This window comes from Odontomachus brunneus, unplaced genomic scaffold (genome assembly GCF_010583005.1).
Source record: "Odontomachus brunneus isolate Ranch 3 - 2012 unplaced genomic scaffold, Obru_v1 Obru_scaffold_037, whole genome shotgun sequence".
NCBI classification, from domain to species: domain Eukaryota; kingdom Metazoa; phylum Arthropoda; class Insecta; order Hymenoptera; family Formicidae; genus Odontomachus; species Odontomachus brunneus.
In genome coordinates, this window is record NW_022639487.1 from 888,158 (window position 1) to 908,240 (window position 20,083).

General features: G+C 50.1%; 1 protein-coding gene across 2 annotated transcripts in view; it reads right to left on the minus strand.

The window, feature by feature from the left end:
- LOC116843973 overlaps window positions 1-20,083 on the minus strand; it is a 282,611-nt gene that overhangs the window by 47,129 nt on the left and 215,399 nt on the right. Inside the window, exon 6 of one of the 2 annotated variants that reach the window (XM_032814982.1) lies at window positions 189-1,460. The exons of the other annotated variant lie outside the window; for it this stretch is intronic. Coding sequence (XP_032670873.1) covers window positions 1,285-1,460 — 176 coding nt within the window. The 3' untranslated portion in view covers window positions 189-1,284. Of the gene's footprint in view, window positions 1-188; window positions 1,461-20,083 lie in introns of those variants that run through there. 2 annotated transcript variants of the gene reach the window in all.

Consider the following 20,083-nt stretch of genomic DNA (forward strand, 5'->3'; position numbering starts at 1 on the left):
CTCTCTCTCTCTCTCTCTCTCTCTCTCTCTCTCTCTCTCTCTCTCTCTCTCGCATCTTTCTCACTCAATTTGTTGGAAAGGAATGACACACAACGTGGGAGTGCTTGTTAATGCAAATTTCTTCTGTTATTTATTATAATTCGATAAACAGCCATGTTTATGTTCATTTCATAATAATTTATCAACAATTTGTTCCAGAACGTACATTAATGCATAATTTGATATCTACCTGTTTTATCTAAGCATCATATATATTCGTTGATGCAAAGAAGCATGGAAATCGCTTTTTAAGCAAATTTTACACGATATAACACGTATAAAAATTTTACATTTCGACATTTTGTGTTATTATTTTAATTATTCTGATTTATCTCCACTACTAAGAATATTCGATTTTTTTACTTTCGTTCCGACGAATGGTTCAGCTATACATTTAAGCGATACGACGCGAAGGGATCGTAATTTCCGGCGATTTAAATCTATAATTAATTTCACGTGTATTTAATAAAAGAGATACGAATATATAAATTATACTGCAAGTATAAAGAAGTTAACGAGTCCTTTTTAGGTGCTCTTTCGCCGACGGCAGCGACCCTTCCGCGGCCACCCCGAATTCATTTCATCCCCCTCATAAACGCCGGTAAGAGGGCTCTCTGCCGTGCCGCAGCGAGTCGGTAAGGGATGAAATCCGGCGATTCGTCGCGGTCACATCGGAAAACTTGATTTATCGCGAGCACCAATTTATCGGAATTTATACGTTCAATTGCCGTGACCTTTGCTAGCCGCGGTTAATTTCTCACGCGGCTCCTGTAACGCCGCAAAAATATCGGGTGTCGGCTGGAAACAAGAACGGTCAAAACACCGGGCGTGCTTTCCTCTTTTTTCAGACAACGGCCAACCTGTTATCGTTCTCGTTTCGGCGCAAACCGCACGCCGATTAATCGCTTGAAAATCTTCCGCCGGGCCGGGTTCACGGTCGGCGTGCGGTTTTTTCGCAGATTCGCCGAAAACCGCGCACCTAGCCGCAGTGAGAGCCTTCATTGTCGTGGAAATTCACGCGGTGCGAGCCGGACCGATGAGATTCGGGTCGGCCGCGACAACGACGATGACGACGGCGGCGGCGTCATCGCCGACCTGAGGAGAGGAAAAACGACAGGAGGGAAAGAGGGACAGAGAGAGAGAGAGAGAGAGAGGGGGAGGGAAAAATACCACAAGGGAGAAAGTTCGAAATAGCGGAAGGAAGTGCATCGGTCGGAGGAAATGGGTGTGTTCGCTTCATCCGGCTTATTGCTCGCTCGCCGCTGGAAAAATGTTGTCGTCCGCCAACTCGTCCCGCGTCGCACTACCCTGTCCCGCGGACAATCGCCCGCTCGCCATCCGCGAGAGTAAATCATATCGATTTACGGATGTCGCTCCATGGGTGACGATCCTTCGCGCGTCTGTCGACGTCGCGGCCGGAACTGTGAGCAAATAAAATTCACGCGATCTGGAAATTGTTTTTATTTGGATTTACCGAGAGAGAGAGACAGAGAGAGAGAGAAAGAGAGAGAGGCAGAAGAGAAAGAGAGAAGAGAGAAAGAGAGAGTCCACCATTCACCGGAGAGGAATTCATCGGTCGTGCCGACGTTTTTAAGGCGATGGACCAAAAGCCACTCGTGCGGCACAGAAACCACGCGCGAGTTATATTTCGTTGTTTTCCGATCAATTGCATATTGTTTGACGTCCGTCCGCGTACTCGCAGCGATAACTCGCCAGAAATATTTTAGTTCACGATCGCGAATAGCGTCATACATGCCGCGTTTAGAGAAAAGAGGAGATAGGTAAGTGCAAAAGCGAATAATGATGAACACAGGTGATTGATAACACAAATGACAAATAGGAGGTGTTGCATGCAGACACATGCGTTTGATATCGCTCCAGGGTCTCGCCATATATGGATAGGGAAAATTACAAGTCACCTTGGTGAGGAGAAGATCTCAGCTGAGGATTACAATGTTAAGTCAGCGAGACCCGAACGAATGTTCGATCGCTCACCAAGTTTCGCAAAGGGTTCGGGAAACAATCAAAATAACACCAATATGTTTGCAGATTTCAATTTTATTGCACTACTATGTTGCAGCCAAGACTTCTCTGTATTCCTAGAAAAAATGTGTAAAATATTGATTTTCAACAAGCTTATGATAGCTTAAAGTTGCTTGGACCAGATTGCCCTGTATATTCAAAAAAGATATAATTCTATGCGGAGTTAAGACGAAATGAATTCGGGGAAGGGGAACTTCTATAATTGAATACAACAGAATTTTCCCTTGGCAATATTTTTGCCAACAAAACAACGAAGGCTCAGATCGAAGACTGCGAGTACCGACCGACAACTTTAACCGCCAATTTGTCACTTGCACGTCAGCGTTATTTCTGCAAAGTACATTTTCTTCGTAACACGAGGGGGCATTATATGATACAGATGGAAAACATTTTCCGAAATAAAGTCGAGCGCGTTCTCGCGGTAGATATAACTTACGCCACGATCGTTTTAATCGGCCCATTTATAAGGATCGTTTTACTTTCGCGCGTGTTCGGCCGTCCGTGTTTGTCGCGAGCCCGAAACTTTTTTTTCGGCGTTTCGAGCGCGCGCGGGACCGCGTGTAGCCAACGCCGGTCAATTTCCTCGATGTCGGCACGGCCGACACCGAACTGCACTTCCCAGATCGGTCATCGCGCGCACGAGAAGCGCCGTTATTTTTTGTATTTTTATTTAGCCTCGAGGATCAGGCGGGTGTGGGTCGGGGGAGGAGGCGGGAGTGGTCGGACCCCGTCGGGAATCATCGAAAAATCACGCGTCTCGTGACGCGGACGTGGGAACCCGGCCGAGCGTCATTGGTTCCCGATATTTCCGCAGCTCGGCGTGAGCATTGGAAGGACACAATCCTCGCGCCTGATTAAACAGCACGCTAATTCGGCAAACTCATACATCCTGAAGCGAGCGCGTCGGTAAACTGACGTCGTACAAACAGGACACCCGTTGAATCCTACGAAAATATTGATTGGCGGTGGAGTTTCGCGGATATACGTAGGACTCCTTTGTACGCGTGACAAATATGCGCGGTCCCGCCTATTTAGGATGGCCCCCGGAACACGCGTACCGAAACAAAAATACGGCGGCCTCGCGAAAATATCAAAAAAAAAAGAGGGGAAAACAGAGAGAGAAAAAAAAAACGGGGGGAAAAGAGGAACCTCGCGGTCGATAGGCGAGAAATTCGCGTGTAATCGCGAGGCAGTCCGGCGCGGCGCGATATTGAAATTTACGTCATGCGTGTTACGAAGGCTGCTCAAATTAGAATCTCATGTGCCAGGCACGAGAGAGTCCAAGTGTGATATACAGTCCAAGTGTGCTAAAGTATATTATTTAAATATCCCGAGTCGAAATTTTGATCCTACTTTCAGCTTTACTATTCCATTCTACATCTATTTTCATATTCTGAAACCTATATCAACCTCTTTCGATTCTACTTAATCTAGCCGAGTCGAAATTTTTATCCTACTTTCAGTCTCACTATTCCATTCAACATCTATTTTGACACTAAAGAAAGTGAAAAGGGAAATTTCGCACATCATCGGAGTCAAAGTAGAAGTAAGTTGTATCATTAGAATTAAACCTACTTTGCTAAATTAGTTCCTTATGCGTTGCAGAGTTCGAGGTTTAATTTAGGGCACCCCGAAATTTCGACTAGGGTGCCAAGTCGGTATTTCCTCCCATTCGTTGCAAAATAATTTTTCATTATTGTATTTGGGGAGGAAAGTTCAACGTGACTTTGCTCAATACTGCGCTCGTTTAAAAGACAAAACCTATCTATCGTGCGTAATTTGCTATAAGGATTGTCCAAATGTATACGCCCGTGTTTCTACGACCTCTTCTTTTTCCATCGTCACGTTTAGTCGCGTGACCATGCATTAATGCCGCTTCTGGCCACGATTGCACGATTTTTTACTGGACTAAAAAAAGTACATATATATATACACGTACAACGACGAATTTATTCCGAATGGCACGGAGCTACGAGAAAAATGATCTCGCCAGTTTTCAAGAGAGAGTAGAGTAGAGTAGAGAGAGAGAGAGAGAGAGAGAGTAGACAAATTCAAAAGCTCTATAAACTGTCATAACATTGGTGCATATTGTACCAACGACGAATATTGGACTTTTAATTGGCATCGGCATTAAGTAGTACACCGCTTTAAGTGCCGCAGACTCGATACTTTTTAGCAATTTTTTTCATGCATTACGTTTAATTTGGCCAAGTTTGCCTCGTGACCGAATCACGAGTGGCCATCAGTCGCGTGTCATTGTGAAGAGGATATCTTAATTTCGTAAAGTACATCATGTCTCAATTAATTTTTATCCAGCATAAATACACACCTGCGAGTTAGGGGGTGTCAAGTCAAGACGCGTTCCTCGTGTTCCATATCGATCGCGACAAAAATATTACGATCGCGGCACGGCCGCGATCTCTAATCTTTGCTGACACCGGCACGGTGGTCCATGAGAATCGACCCGCATGTTTCTGCGGCTTACGCGAACCGAACTTTGATATTGCGACGTCCCAGGGGGAAAGTAGAGCCCGCTCGTTCTATCTTCAAAGTCCCCTCGTACGAATCACCCATCCTCTTTTCTCCTGCCGTTTGTCTCTCTCCCTTCCACCCTCGTCACGCGCGCATTCGTGTCGAGTAAGCCGCTTGGTCATCCATCGGCACTTTCGTGTGCGTTTGCACATGGAGCCTGGTGTTTCGCTCACCCCGCGTGTGGGTGTGTGTGCATGCCCTTCGTCTGTGAAGGTACGTGTGCACGAACGCGCGTAGAGAGTAGTATCTTCTACAATCCGGCGAGACACTTCTTGCGATACGTGTATCTCCAACTAGACTCTTGGTCAGGCCTATCCTTTCGCGAATGAAGAGGCCCTTGACGTGCGACATTAGCATGAGAAATGTACCTCGTTGTCGCGACGGGGAGCAATTTCGCAGATCCCCGTGATTGACTCAGTCAACTCATTACTTCATCAGGGTTATGCATTTACGTGCAGACGTGAATAGAAATGCAGGAATAAGCAAATGGATGGAATTGGCGAGAGAGAGCCCGATGTCCGATGGACGGGTTCGTACGGTTTTCTAGGTTGGTATATCTCCGCGTACGTAACCCAGTATAATACCGACGCGGCGGTGGTGGAGATGGTGGTGGCGGCGGCGGCGGCGGCGGCGGCGGCGGTGGTGGAGGTGGCGGCGGCGGTGGCGGCGGCGGCGGTGGCGATAATGGTGGTGGTGGTGGTGGCGGCGGCGGCGGCGGCGGCGGCGGCGATGGTGGCGGCGTCGTCGCCGACGAGTGTTTCTGCCTGCCGACGAACCGCCGCCACCGACCGACGGTGGCCCAGGCTCGCGTCTCTCATTGATTACGCGAGAAAGAGGGAAAATTCCGGCCGTGCGTGCCTGGAAAGGTGGCGTAGGCGTGGCAACGCGTCGGCGTCTCGGCGCCTTATTCGTTGAAAACTTTGCGCAAAAGCACCGCCCCGACCGCGCGCGAGCGCGATGTCCTCGACACGTGTGCGTGAAGCCCAGCTGGGCTTCCCGAGGACCTAGCACGCCGGTGTAACGTGCGGTCGTGCGGCGGTGTGCGTGTGTGAGAGGAAAGAAGAACGGGGAGGATGCCAGGTGCCCCCGCCGCCGTTGCCGCCGCTGTTACCTCCGCTTCGACTGCCTCCGCCGTCGCTCCTGCTGCCTCCGCCACCTCCGCCGCCGCCGCCGCCGCCTTCCCTCGAGCCCACCGTTCCACTCGTCCACGGCGACGGCGCCATCATTCCCCGCCAATTTTTTTCAGAGGCTGGCTCCCTCTGCGCAGCCGACACCGGAACTGCCGTTCTCTTTCTCTCTTCTCGCCCTCTCATTCCTCCTCTTTCCGACGCGCTTTCTCTCCTCTACCATTTTACTACTCCCTCGCCCCCTCTCTCCGCGCGACTGTCCCTCCTTCGCGCAACCCAGCCTGCGCGCCCTTCCATCGCGCTCGTTCGGCTTCGTTCGCTGCTCGTCCCTTTTCCGTCCTCGTTCCGGCGACCGCGCTTCGCCTCCTCTTGCTCTTCGTGCCCGTCGAAGAACGACGGTGGGAAGGACGCGCCGCGAAAAGGGACGACAAGGGCGAGAGCAATAAAAAGGGGGAGATCCTCGAGCGCGATGATAAGCGTCGAGAGGGGTCTCCTCCTCGTCGCGAGAGACGAGAGGGTCGATTTCCGGTGGTGGGAATTTTTCTCGGCGCGGAGGCGGCGTACACGCCAGCAGCGCCCTCGTCTCTATCTTCGTCCGCTTTTCCTTTTGCAGCGCTGCAATCGACGACTCTATTACTTCCGCGAAAGGGGAGAGAACACGCGACGTAACGGAGGAAGACGGAGAATGGCCGAGGGCTGTTTGACGTACGGGGTGGACGCAAGGTGATCGCGCAGCTGGTAACGCAGACAAGTCCTTCGTCCTTTTCTTCGTTAAGGACGGCTTGTGTCGCCTGTGTGGCTGTTTAGCAATTTTCGAAATGCGACCGGTGCGATTTATACGAGACATCGTGTACAATAGTACATTCTGTCTGCGCACTGAAGAGAGCCGCACTTATATTACGTTACGAGCACACGTTACCAGCTGATTTGCGTCGTCCCGATTGAATTTCAACCGCCTATATCCTATTGTCTCAGAACGATTTTGCGTTTTTTATGTATTCTCGTCATATTTTATGAATATTGACGGCAATAATGAGAATTTTGGATCAATAGAGTATGTTAGTATCTACCCTTAATGCATACTTTTGCAGCGTATGCTTTTATGGATGTAAATGTTTCTATTTATATTATTGATTAAATATTCATCAGGCATGTTATTCTCTCTCTCTCTCTCTCTCTCTCTCTCTTTGTTTCTTCTATTGAGCTATTCAGAATTAATATAAAAACATTTTATACTTTTATTTTCTTTGTCAAATGAAATTACAACCATTGCGGAAGAATAAATTATAAAGACGAGAACGCCTTGTTGCGACCATTTGACGCGCGAAAATGAAAAATCAAGTTTTCTCTGATATTTATGATCGATTGGATATCCTAAATTAGTAGTCTACGAAAATTCCTTATCAAATAATAATATACTGAAAGAAAAATAAGATTCATATGACTAAAATTATATTTGTTTATGGTAGTTTTAACATAAAATGGCATATAAAATAGTAACATATATGTAAGATTATTATCACTAATATCATAGAATTTAATAAAACAGTAGTTTTCTTGACCAATTTATTGTAATCATTTCTCTATGCGATTATAGTTAAATATTTCTTTCTCGTACAGAATTTCTCGCGTTCTTCCCGAGCTGTATGTGTGTGAAGAAATGAGGATAATTAGTATAATCGGGTTTGCGGTGAGCCCCGATATCGGCTGTGGGTGATCCTAAGACATTCGTCGGAGAACCGGAACGACTGGTATTCGCGAGGGTGGCATTCCTTGACGGTGACCAGCGATCGCGGCGCGCACGTGTCTCGAGGCGCGGAGAACGCGTGCGCGTATTGACACGCGCTGATCGAACGCAGTGACGCGCGGGCCTCGTCACGAGGGCGAACCAATACGGCGTGGATCCAGGCGATACACGACCACGTGCGCGGCCCTGAGTAGGTATTCACCCACGAAGGTGGGCCACGTACGGGGTTAATAAGTAGTTGGCGCTCCATCTCCGAGGCGAAACCCCCCGGACACCCGACAACCACCCATCCGCTACCACCACCGGCCACCCCTGGCGTCAGCGAGGGCGTTGAAAAATCAGTCTCCTTACAAAAAGGACTCGTTGAAAGGGACCACCGTAAGGGTGGGATTCCACGCGGGAGACCGGGATGGCCGGACAGAACGTCGGAAGGGGGGAATGAGTGGTGAGTTTGAAGGGGGATGGAAAAGTAGTAACGGCCGTGGAGAGGCCGGGGAAGGGGAGTGGGAAGGCGGGAAATCGGGCAACGTAAATACGGAGCACGTTGCTATGCGCCGTAAGCGTCCGCCCAGCCACCCTTTTTACAAAGGGTGCCCTGAAAGTACGGTACGTGTTACCGCCGGGTAAAAAGGAACGAATGAATAAATTAGCCTCCACCCATGTGCGACGACGTAGAGAGAAGGGTCGGGCGTATCGCGTGGCACGCCATTTTGGAGAACGAAGGTCCCCCACGGGAGAAGGACACGGCATACGAAGGATTCTTCTAGTCGCTCGATGCATTTTACATGGATCTCACGGCCTTCCGCTCTTGTTTCTCTCTTTTTTTTGCCCTTCGCTCGTTTCCCTTTTCGAATTATCGCACATCGTTCTTCGATCGGACCGTTCGTGACTATTCACGGAGGAGAAAGTGGATCGTTATCCCAATTGCGATATCGTGTTCATAAATGTCATCTCGTGTTCATAAACATCTCATTGTTTCCGCGGAGGAAAACTACAATGGCGACAAAGGAGCGACAAATCCTCCTTAATTTCGCGACAACTTTCCCTTGTATACCGAAGTTATTAATAATTAATGCTCGATCATTAACACGTCGTGGCATTTACATAACGGCGCAATTACATTCGCCCTGTCGGCGTTAATTTCGTAAGATGATTATCGAAACCGTCCGTGCGATTTTATTGCAATCGCGATCTTCGTGTCCCGCGCGGACACGGTCGGGTGGTAGCAATTCGATCGGCAGCAACGTCCCATCATGAATTCGAAATGGTAAATAGCAATAATTAAATCGGAAGTCGAGCGAATTCCGCACGTTGCACCGATGAATTCGACATAATCGCCGACAGATTAACCAATAGCGTCGCTAATCACTACCGGACACGACAAGCTCGCGTTAGTTGTGTACCAGTAATAAATCGTGCGCGTCCCGTCTGACGGCCGATAGCGAAACCGAAACTCTCCAGACGGCAAATTCCACCGAGAAGAATCGCCCCTCATTGCGCTGTCTACAAAAGAGACGAGCATTGCCTTGGATATCTGCTTCTCGTTCTCTCTCTCTCTCCCCCCCTCTCTTTCCCCTCCGTCACTCTGCCGAGGCTCCTGGCGCGAACATCTGTGTGTGTATGCGCTCAACGCGTGTCGCACATGCGTTTATTTATCCCACATATCGCGCGCGGAGTAAAAGCCTGTGTGTGCGCATTATCTCGGAACATTCCTTAAATACCGCACGTCTAATTACAAATTTGAACTTTGCGGAATATTAATTTATGCGGCGATTAAATCGCGCAAAATGCCACACCGTGGCACACGTCGACCGATGGCACCTGGACAACATGTAAACATCGCGTGTGTATTTAAACGATACACAGGGAGATAAAAAGATTCCCTTGTATCAGCGTGCACGTTTGGTTTCAGTGGAACGAACCAAACGCATTTTGATTGGAGAACACGGAATTCCCGCGGTTTTTGTGACCCCAATTTGATTCTAAGGACCAGAAATCCCGTTTCCTTCAACCAAAACGTGCTGACCCGTTCATTACAGTCGGGCTTTGTTCTTCTCGCACACGGTACGATTATAAGACATGACGATAATTGATATGCGCGATAATTACCGTGCAACTTGCGCGGATAAAGCAAACAAAAGACAAGAATAGATTTGCGCGAATCGATCGCGGAATGACACTCGTGCAATCGCCGTGTTGTCCCCCCGCGAGTCGATAACCCGACTGGAGGTACAAAGTAGCGATCTATAGAGCGATTGGAATTGGGAGAAAGGGGAGGAGTGAAGGGGATAGGGGATAGGGATAAAGCGGATCGCAAGGAGCAAAAAGGAATTCGCTTAATATCCAATTTCCGAGACGTCAATCCTTTAACAAATTACTGGTCATCTCTGCTCGGGAGGGTTACGAGCTCGAAGCACATCTCATTTCCCGTCTTTTTCATCTGTCCGCAAAAGAACGGACGTACACGCGTGCGTACGTGCACGAACGCGTGCGTGCCAGGAGTTTGTAATAGCGGATCTGAATTTACAATGTCTCTTTGGTGGTGGGCGCTACGGCCGGCCAGACGCGAGATTCACCGTCAGCTCCAACGGCCGCGAATTTCGCGTTCTCGCTCGCGCTTGGCCGCGACGCGCATCATTGTCATCTTCATTAAAGCGTCCCTTCTGTGCTGTCCGTAAAGGGAAAAAGGAAAGACCGCGCCAGCTCGATGCCCATTAGAGCAACACACATGCATACACACACACACACACACACACACACACGGGAGAATCGCGCGCGATCGTCATCGGCTCTGCGAATTCGAATGGGAGCAACCGGATGCGACCACGCATGCAGCCTCGCGACCACGAGAACAGAGGAGACACCGACTCTATCTAATCCCCGATGATCGCATATCCTCGCCCTACGCTACCACGACCAAGGTAGTAGCTTCATTTCACCTGGTTAGTCCCCCTCGTTTCGCTTCCTCGCGGACGCCCAAACGCTCTTCGGCCGCACCCACCATAGATCGGTGGAAAAGGGTCGCCCGCTCGCTCACCCACTCGCGGTGGGGGAAGAGAGTTGCTCGCAGATAGTAAGCTCATTTATACCTGGGACGTGCTTGCGAGGTAAAACTGCTGAAAAATGATATCCGAGCCCGCGTCCCGCGGATTCTCCCGTCCGCCATGGCCATCGCGGTACGGCGCGTTACCATCGCACAGTGTCGGGCCGCCGCGTGTCCCCCGCCCTGGTCCTCGTCCTCGTCCTCGTCCTCACCTCGCCTCACCTCACCACCCTTGCCGCCCGCGGTCTCATATCGCAGATAGGAAATTCTATCCTTCCGTTTTCGTTGCGCATCCCCCTGCCGACCCCCTTCACCTCCTTCCTCACTCCCCCCGCGGGCGCCGCTCTTCCACCTTCGCCGACCACCCTCCGCGGCACGGGCGGCGCGGCGGCGCCGCGACGGCAACTATTAAAATCCGGGATTCCATTTAACGGTTCACGGCAAAAGACTGAATATTTTCATGGATAATTCGCGCGATGAAATGTTACGGCGGTGTGTTACATCGGCGAAATGTTTTAAAAGCGTCGGTGGTGCGCGGCGCGGCGCGGTCGGTCGGTCGGTTGGTCGTTCGGACTACTTTACAATTCCGCGAGAGATGTTACGATTCGACGGCGTTATTTGCGATAGATTGGAACATTGTCAAAATATTTCCCTTCGTTTCAACTGCCGGATAATTAGCAGCGGAAATTCGTTGCCTATAGATAGAAATACATACCTTCCCTTCCTCATGAGTCGATTGATCCACAATTACGCGATAACGACGGGCGCCACGTTTATCTTTTATTACTACGCCGCGGACTCTCTCTCCTGTGGCCCGCATTTGTGTCTCACGTTTAACGCCGATGGCAGCCGTCCCCGACTCTCTTTCTCTCCGGTTCGTGTCAAAGTTATGTGTGATACAACGATTGATACGTTTATCAATTTCGCCGATGCCACTTTTTCTCTATCTTCCACTCCCTTGTTCTCTTTCTCTCTCTTTCCCTCTCTCTCTCTCTCTATCGGTCAAAATTCATCGCAAGGAAGAAATCTAACCGGACAAGAATGTCCCTTGCGACATGCGATGACAACGACGACGACGACGAGGCCGCGCATTCAATTTTCTTCGTACGTGCGGTGGACTCTTAATCACCGAAGGCATTCTGCCGAGTTTACGGGGTGGAAACGCGCGGCTAGAAAGTGACTCGCGGTCGCGGGTTCCAGAGGAGGTGGAGGAGCAAGAGCACAACGAGGATGAGGAGATTGAGGAGGAGGAGGAGGAGGAGGAGGTAGAGGAGGACGAGGAGAAGGAAGAGGAAGGTGGGACATGCGAGATGGAGGAGCAGTCGGTCTCCCGGCAAAAAGAGCTGGACGAAGGTTAGATTAATGGTTGAGAAATGCAAATTGTCCGGTAACCCCTGGGGCGGAGGAGGAGGAGGAGGAGGGCAGGTGGGAGTGAGAGAGGGGCACGCGGTGGCCCCTCCGGTGGGTGGATAACGGCGTCTCACCCGCTTACCAACCAGCAAAAACCCCTTAGAAATATATCGTAGGTCATTTCCCTTGCTAAACTCGAGGAGAAAAAATTACCGGAGAACCCTGGAACCGACCGTGCCGCGCGTCCACGAACTCACACCCCCGTGCCCGCTCTACCCTCTTCCTCCTGCTCATCCACTCCCGCCGTACTCCTCGCAGCCCCTCACGGTCCCATCTCGCCTCATCCTGTAACCAGGCTTGGTCCGACGTCCAGAAAGCGGACTGACCAACCGACTGCCGCCTCCCGGCGCCTTTTTCGCGGCGCGGAACACGCGCCTCCACGGAAGGAGAAACGCCGGAATATATGCGGGGCACGGAACAGAAAAATGGCCGCGAATTTGTTTTGGGTGGGCGAGACGGGGGTCGAGCGTGGCGCGCGGGGCAAGTCGGGGGGAGGAGGGGACGACGACGACGAGAGTGTGTGCGCGGAATTCCTATGTCGCGCGCGCGAAAAAAGGGTAGCGTTCGCGGACGGGGCCGGATAATCGGTGATAGTTTATTTTTGCCAGCGGATTAAATGCTCCCCCCTCCCTCTTTCCCACTCTCCTGCTCTCCTGCAATTCACCGCGCGATTTATCAATGCGTTCAATTGATTGTCCGAAGTTGCGCTCCTCTTTCCTTCGGCGTCCGCGCCGTGCTTTGTCTTTGAACCGCGTACCTTGCGTTTGATCGATCAGCGAATAACGGGGTTACGGCATGTATCAAAGTAGGACGTTTCTGTTCTCTCTCTCTCTCTTTCTCTCTCTCCTCTCCCTCTCCAGTCCTTTCCCTGTTATGAGGTATCGTCCGCTTTAGATCGTCGCTTCTCGCTCCATTCATCGATAGTATTTTAACGTTTTTTCTAAAAACTCGCGATTTTTCCCAACTGTTCCACTTTTGTTTCTTTCGTGTTGTCCGCTTCGCGATTTTTCCAGCACGTTTCTCACGGGCCTCTCGGGCTGTTTCTATTTTCTCAATGGCGCAAGGAATTTTTAATTATTGACCATGCGTCACTAATTATGGAGTATTAATTGCTAACGCAAACGACGGGATCTCGAAATTTATTCGCGAGACGGGCATCTGCCGAAGCGGGAGGCAGTGTTCGTGAAAAAGACGAGGAAAATTGTATCGATCGGGATTCTCGCGAACAATTTTCGAAGTGGCGAATTCCGAACGATTTTATGCTCCACGCGTTTCCTTAAAATAATAATTCGCGCTGGGCGCTCGTAAAAAGTGCCGGAGAAACACGATCGGTATACGGATGACAAAAAATCCCGTTACAGCGCATCACGTCGTGTCCGTTTCATCAAATCTTCCGACCGATAAAGAGCGATGCCTCGGCGTCAACCTGTGGCGTCCTTCCACCAGGACGCCCGCGTATCAATATTGGCGCGTCTCGGTCGTTCGGACGTAGTGTCAATCGCGTCACTTCATCCGTGCACATTGCGCGCGCGCGCGGCGCGTTTACACACCAGCGTAGACGCGTGCACACACCGCTGTCCGACCTGGTTCTTTTCGCCGGTGGACACGCGTATATACAACACATTCGTGTACGTGTATCTCCGCGCCGTTTTATCCGACATATTGTCCTCAAACACCGACAAGCCCGACGGAGCGACCCATACGCGCGCGACTCACCGTTCTTTCGCGCATTTTCGCGATCACGCGGCGTATCCTTTAAGGATCGCGCTTGTTTTTCGCGGCATCTTAATTTACATCGCCGTCTGCCCGTCCCTCCGCCCGTCTTTCCGTCCGTCCATCCGCGGCAGCCGAGCTCTCCTCATTTGCGAGGCGCATCATTCCGCCGGCGGGAGCCGTTTGAAAAATAAATGGAAAGTTTTAATAAAGCGCGCTACGCTAAAAAAAAAAAGAAACAAGCGGAAAAATGTCAGCCGTGCGGCAGAAGTTGCGCAACATGTGAATATGCGAACGCGGAGGAAGTTACATTTCCGTTTCGTACGACGAAGAGGCGCCGCGCGACGGCGACGGTGGTAACGGCGGCGGCTGTAGCGGCGGCGGTGGAGTCCGAGTCGTCGACGGTGGTCAGTATTTCGCAATTAACGCATTCCTTAATCCCCGGTAACTGCTGAATATTTCCGCATTTGCCCCTGGTGCCGTGGCCGGCGCGCAGCGTTGTAGTAGCGGCCGGTAACGGCTGGTACCGGCGATAATCGCGAGCCACCCCTCCGCTTATGCTGCCGGTAACGGTTGCTAAAAGTTGCGCGCCATGGCGAGGGACACGGCTGTACGCGCGCGTAAATCTCGGAAGGCGTTTTCCGGCTGAAGCGAGGGCCATCCGCGGGGGTGGCAGCGGGGGAGAGCGTCGTTTAGAACAGGAATCCCGGCTACGAGCGAGGGGATACCTGAAACTCCAGCGGCTGCTGAGAGAGAGAGAGAGAGAGAGAGAGAGAGAGAAAGAGAGAGAGAGAGAGAGAGAGAGAGAGAAAGAAAGACAGAGCGAGAGAGAGGGGGAGGGAGAAAGAGAGCACACCGAAGGAGGTGAGCGCACAGGGGGTGAAGAGGAAATGATGAAAAAAGGCGCCCGGGCGAGAAGCGGGGTACACTTATTTTCATTCCCGCCACCTCAGTCGGAAGAGAGTCCTGCGGGAGGACCGCGCGCGGCCTCATTTGTTACCCTTAATGTCCTGCAGCCTCCTCCTCGTCCTCCTCCTGTCCCGCTGGCCCCAGGATCTTATGAGGGAGAGGGCGCCCGGCGGGAGCCGCCGTGTCGCCTGTGTGCGTGTATGCACGCCTGTGTGCGCGATATGGCCTTAGCGGTGGCCCTCTCCAGGAATATATTTCAGGAATTATGGGAAATTCTATCGAGCAATGTACCGCGATGATTTATCGCGGCCGGCATCCGCGAAAGTAATAATGGAGAACGTATCGCCCTCTCCTTCGGCGGAGCCGAGCGGCTTCGGTGCGCCGCCTCCGTAGCCGTAGTCTCGCCGCTGCGATTTCGCGCTCTCCTCTCCTCTCTCCTCTGTCCCGCTTTTATTCGCCTCATTGTCCTCAAGCGTCGTTCTTTTTGCATCTCGTGCTCGACGGGCTCGATCGTCGCGATCGATTTCGTTGCGCGAACGTCATCGAAAACGGAACGGGGGATCAGGCGTCGTCGCGACGTTTCCTCCACCGGTGAACAGCTTTTTTCCCCGATCTTTCATCTCCTCCATGCTGTCACTTTGTTGCAATTTAGGGCACTTGTTCGTGAAATTAGTAACAGACATTGCAAAAAAAAGATTTTCTTCAAGGTGAATCTTGCAAAGAAGGAGTATGAAAATAATCTGTGGCGAAAAATTTTAATTTTTTAACGGTAACTGATGATTTATTGATTTTTGAGTGAATCTGTGTTGTAGTTCAATTAACTCAAACATACACAGGTTACCGAAGAAATGTATACACAGAGAGAACATTAAATACTTTTTGTATGTAAATTTTTTTAAAATTTTACTATGTTTCTGGTAGGAACAGGTAGTTCAGCGAGTTCTATCTTACTAAGGAAGATAGTAAATTTCATAATACTAAGGACAATAGTCGGTACTTATTGGAGTATTCATCAAAGTTCGGCATTGCGCGGATCTCATCCAATATCATGGGAAGCTACTAATTATTTATTAATTATTAATCAATTATTAGTTATTAAAAGTAACATTCATTTTCTTTTACATCTTAATAGTAACATCTGCGCTAGAAACATAGGAAATTTTTTAATGGCACCATGTCCTGAAATATAAATAGCACATGTGAAATGAATGGATAAATCAGTTACCGCATAATGTCGATTTATTATTGCGGGTGCGCTGTCTTTCAGTGTGGCCGTTCTGTCTGAATTAATTAAATTATAATTAATTGAATTACGCTCATTGAAAAATCAATGAAATTATTAATTGTCTAGTCATACAAAAGTAACATTTTCTGCCTAATCCTCCAAAACTTCACACGGTGATTTTCACTACGAAGTTCTCTCCGTGCGAGAGAATTCACTCTGTGCGAGAGAAGAATGAGTTCCTCTTGTTTCTCAGCGCAACCCTCTTTCCCTTCTCATCGCCATGACGCTTCCTTCATAGCTCACGGGTACACGCGATTTTACCTCGTCAACACACCGGCGAGTTAATTACTTTCAAGCAATGACGCGTGAAAATAGGAGGGGCGAGGCTCGGGAGTCGGGAAATCCGCTGGTCCCCCGAGCGCGTCGCGAGCCATCGAAGATTTGATTTCTCGGTCTCACTTTCTATCGCGCCGGCTGAGCGCGCGACCCTCCATCCGGCAGAACGCCTATATTTTAAAAAACCGCCGGAACAGGAGCTCCTCGAGAGGAAGTTGCTTCGGAGTAATTAACGATTACCAATCAGCGGCGCCCACTTGGGCTCACTCGAGAGCCCGGGAGGGTCCGCATGAGTTTCCACGTGAGAGAAAGTGAGAGAGAAAGAGAGGCAGAGAGAGTGCGAGGAGAGGAGACGCACGGCTATCGGGCGCGGGAGGAGACGCGGAGACGCGGAGAAAGAGAAAGAGCCGGACGGCGTGCGGTCGTTTGCTAATATGAATGTCCTGTCAGTAGCAGCAGCTCCTTGCCAAGAACGTACCGCTTGCTAATATGCCCGCTTGAAGGGAATATTTACGAGGGTGAAAAAAATATCGCCGTGCGATACCCCCGGCCTCCTTCCTCCGTCATCTCCGGTTTGATGAGGGACCCGACCGGCCCGCTACTACTCGGGTATGAAGGCGCGAATTGGATTTTCTGGGAATCAATTAGGACGTTCCCGTAGCGCGGGCGCGCTTATTCTTCGCGATCTGTATATGTCTGTGGCAAGGACCCGGCGTAGACGCGCAGGAATTTTTCATCGGGATGGTACAGCTTCCGTGTGGTTTTCGCGCACACCACCGTGCGTGTGTCGATAGAGATCAGTGGTTCTCAGAGCTGGGGTCCCCGGACGATTTCCTAACGCCGCGTGCGCCGCGATTCCGAGAGAGAATGTGCGAATTATTTTCTTTGTTCGCATATACCGAGATCGAGTCACGCACAGACGGCGCGGACTTTCCATTGGTCCCCGAATTTCAGCCAGGATCGAATCCTGGTCCCGAGAGTCTTGGTGTGTTTCTTCTTGTAAACAATATTATTTATTGCAAATTAATTTCGATCATGCCCAGCGCGTGTACGGCTCATCGTGCGCCGGGACGCCCGACGCATCGCGGGCGCAGGAAAGTTCGGAAAACCGCTGATGCCATTAGTCGATACGCTGTATAGATTTATCGAAGGCACGAGAAGTATTTTGCAGCGCGCGCGCTGCTCCCGGCGATAACGATCGCGTTTGTCGATCTACGTGTATATCCCTAAAATTTCGCGATGCTATATCCTGATTAAAATAACGCACGTCGCATTATCGCGTTTGCATAAACGCACGCATTGCTTGACACTCGCGAATGCGCGATTTCCGTGTCATACTCTAATAGTCTCATGATAATCTCGTAAAACACGCGCGACGGCCACGCGCGCGCGAGGAACAACGCGCTGTTCGCGGGCTAATTCCGCGAGATTTTCTCTATCGGTACGCTGTCCCATCTCCGGGACACCGTGTGCTCCGAGGCTGCAAGTCTGGAGATGCAATATTAATCCGGTGCATTCGTGTCGTCGACAAGCCGCGCGAATGTTCTCGGGCAAGACCGCGGGAGTAGATTAAATAACGCCGTTGTAATGAACGCCGTGGTATTGATCGTTCTTTGGCGTCGCCTTATTACGCAGCAAAATATTTGTTCTCTCTCTTTTTTCTTTTGTATTTTTTTTCTACGACTCTTTCTGCATTTTCCAGTGACATAAATTACGGGCATTTTCTAGCCACGTACGCGGACCCCTTCGATTTATCCATAAAAATAGCCGCATTGTCGAAACTCCGTTTCCCCGAATGCCGCCGGGCGTTCGTTCTTTCTCCTCTCTCTTTCCTTCGTTTCGTTTTTTTTTTTCATGTAAATTTTACCGCGCGCGGCGGAAGGAGGCCTAATTTTTTTCGCAAGGGCGGTTCCCGCCGCCATTTTGCGCGGCTCGGGAAGGGTCGCCAGGAGCCCCTGAATTTACTCTAATTACTTTCCCGGGATATTACGGTTCTGCAGAAATGTTATTGATAACAACTGCTTGTTGGCAGCGCGTTATACGGGTTTCCGCCGGCTGTAAATTATTCTTAAAATCGAGGCGATTATTTATAATTTGCGCAAATATCGTCATTAGATCTTACGACCTGTTATTAGCGATGCGAACTCTATTATTACCCCTCTGTCCAGCATTAAGAGGTGTTTTTATTGCTGCGGTTATGTCGCTCGTTCGAAGAAATGAAAATGCATCGTTTTACACGGGGAGGGTGGGTTTTGCAGTGCAAATGTAACGGTTCTTAATTTTAAGTTCCCGCTCCACAGTTACAACCTGAGTTTTGTCCGCGCGCGTGTGTGTGTAATATTTTATTCAGGCCGGCACAATGGTCGATCCCTACCGTGCGTTAATCGGGGGCGGAGGGAGGGGGGAGGGGAATGTTGTAATACCTTTATAAATAATCGGTAGGGATGCGAACGAAATTTCGTCCGAGAGATCTGCTCACTTGTTGGACGATGAAAATGACGTAACGCCGTGTTCGGAACACAATGCGCGATTAAACGCGACGGAAATTGGTGATGAACAATTTTTCAAGAATTTTACAGCTGTTCTCGGCATCACCGCCGTTAAATGATACTCTATTTGCATTTAACGCTCTTAACAATAATTGCGACACAATGTGTTCACTTTCTAATTCAAGCGCAGCGTGTACGCGAATTTTAAAGAGTTGTTTAAATGTAAATGAGGTGTAAAAGGACGTCCATTTTCCTTGTTCAGTGTTTGCCCGTGTTATTGCGCGAGTGCGACATTGATTAAAATCCTGACGTTGAAAATAAACCATTCGGTGCCGCGGAAATGACCGGATCGAGTCGTCTTCATTCGATTCCCGACGTTATCACGCGCGTGTCTCTCGCGGTCCATTGACAATTATTCGGGAGGAATTGCACTTTTATCTCTCTTTGAGGCTCGCTCGTTAAAAAAAAATTTGTTTCCAATATGAGTCCCGTAAATAATTGATGGAATTGTCGCGCTCTTGTTTGCACTTGAAAAAAGCGCAAGCGCTAAAAAATATTGCGCCTTTATGTAACTTTGATTTTGATGGCACCCACATATTGAACAACATTTTTATGGATTTTATGGTTCTCTTTTTGCAGCGGTGGCTCTGACAAAATGGCGAGCGTTGGAGAAATCATGCGCCGTCGGACGGAGGTTGCGTCGATAGAGGGTACGCGATATATTTCCGTGGCGTTTGGCGAATTATTGACCGGCCGTGACAAGCGCGGCCCTGTAACAACCGTGTCTAAGCGTCGCATCAACAAATTAAAACGGCATCGATCTTAAAGCTTCGCGCGAGCAATTTCCCGCGCGTTCGTTCGCGCCGCGTCGAATCCGTCTCACGCAAACAACGTGCCCCTCGTGGCGTTGTTGAAAGCAGTAGTGTTTTGCGAAAAGCGCGCCATCCTCTTTGCCTCGCGAGCGCACATATGTAAGACAAAAATAATATGTCGCTATTATGTATATCACGCGGAGGAAGCGCAACGCGTGCTTCACGCGCGCGCGCGCATCGATATGACTGAGCGGACAGTTAACAATTATGCAATTCCGGCATTTGGAATCGCGCGCGACACGAAAGCCCCATGAGATCATAGAAGAGACCTTTGTCTTCATTAGGCTATCGATCGCGCGAGCGCATTACCACTAGGTGCATGAACCACCAAACGAATGAAGTCAATCCCTCACGCGTACACTCATACCGCCACTGAACAATGCTGCTCGGTCGACGATATCGGATTGTTTCGTGTTCGCGTGTGTGCTACGTGGCCTGACGTCACGATCTGCAAGACGAGGCGACGACTATTATTCTCCGGCATTTATCAATTCGACATCACGATCGGGACGAGAGAGGAGATGGTGTAGTTGGGAATGTGTGAGAGAGAGAGAGAGAGAGAGAGAGAGAGAGAGAGAGAGAGAGAGAGAGAGAGAGA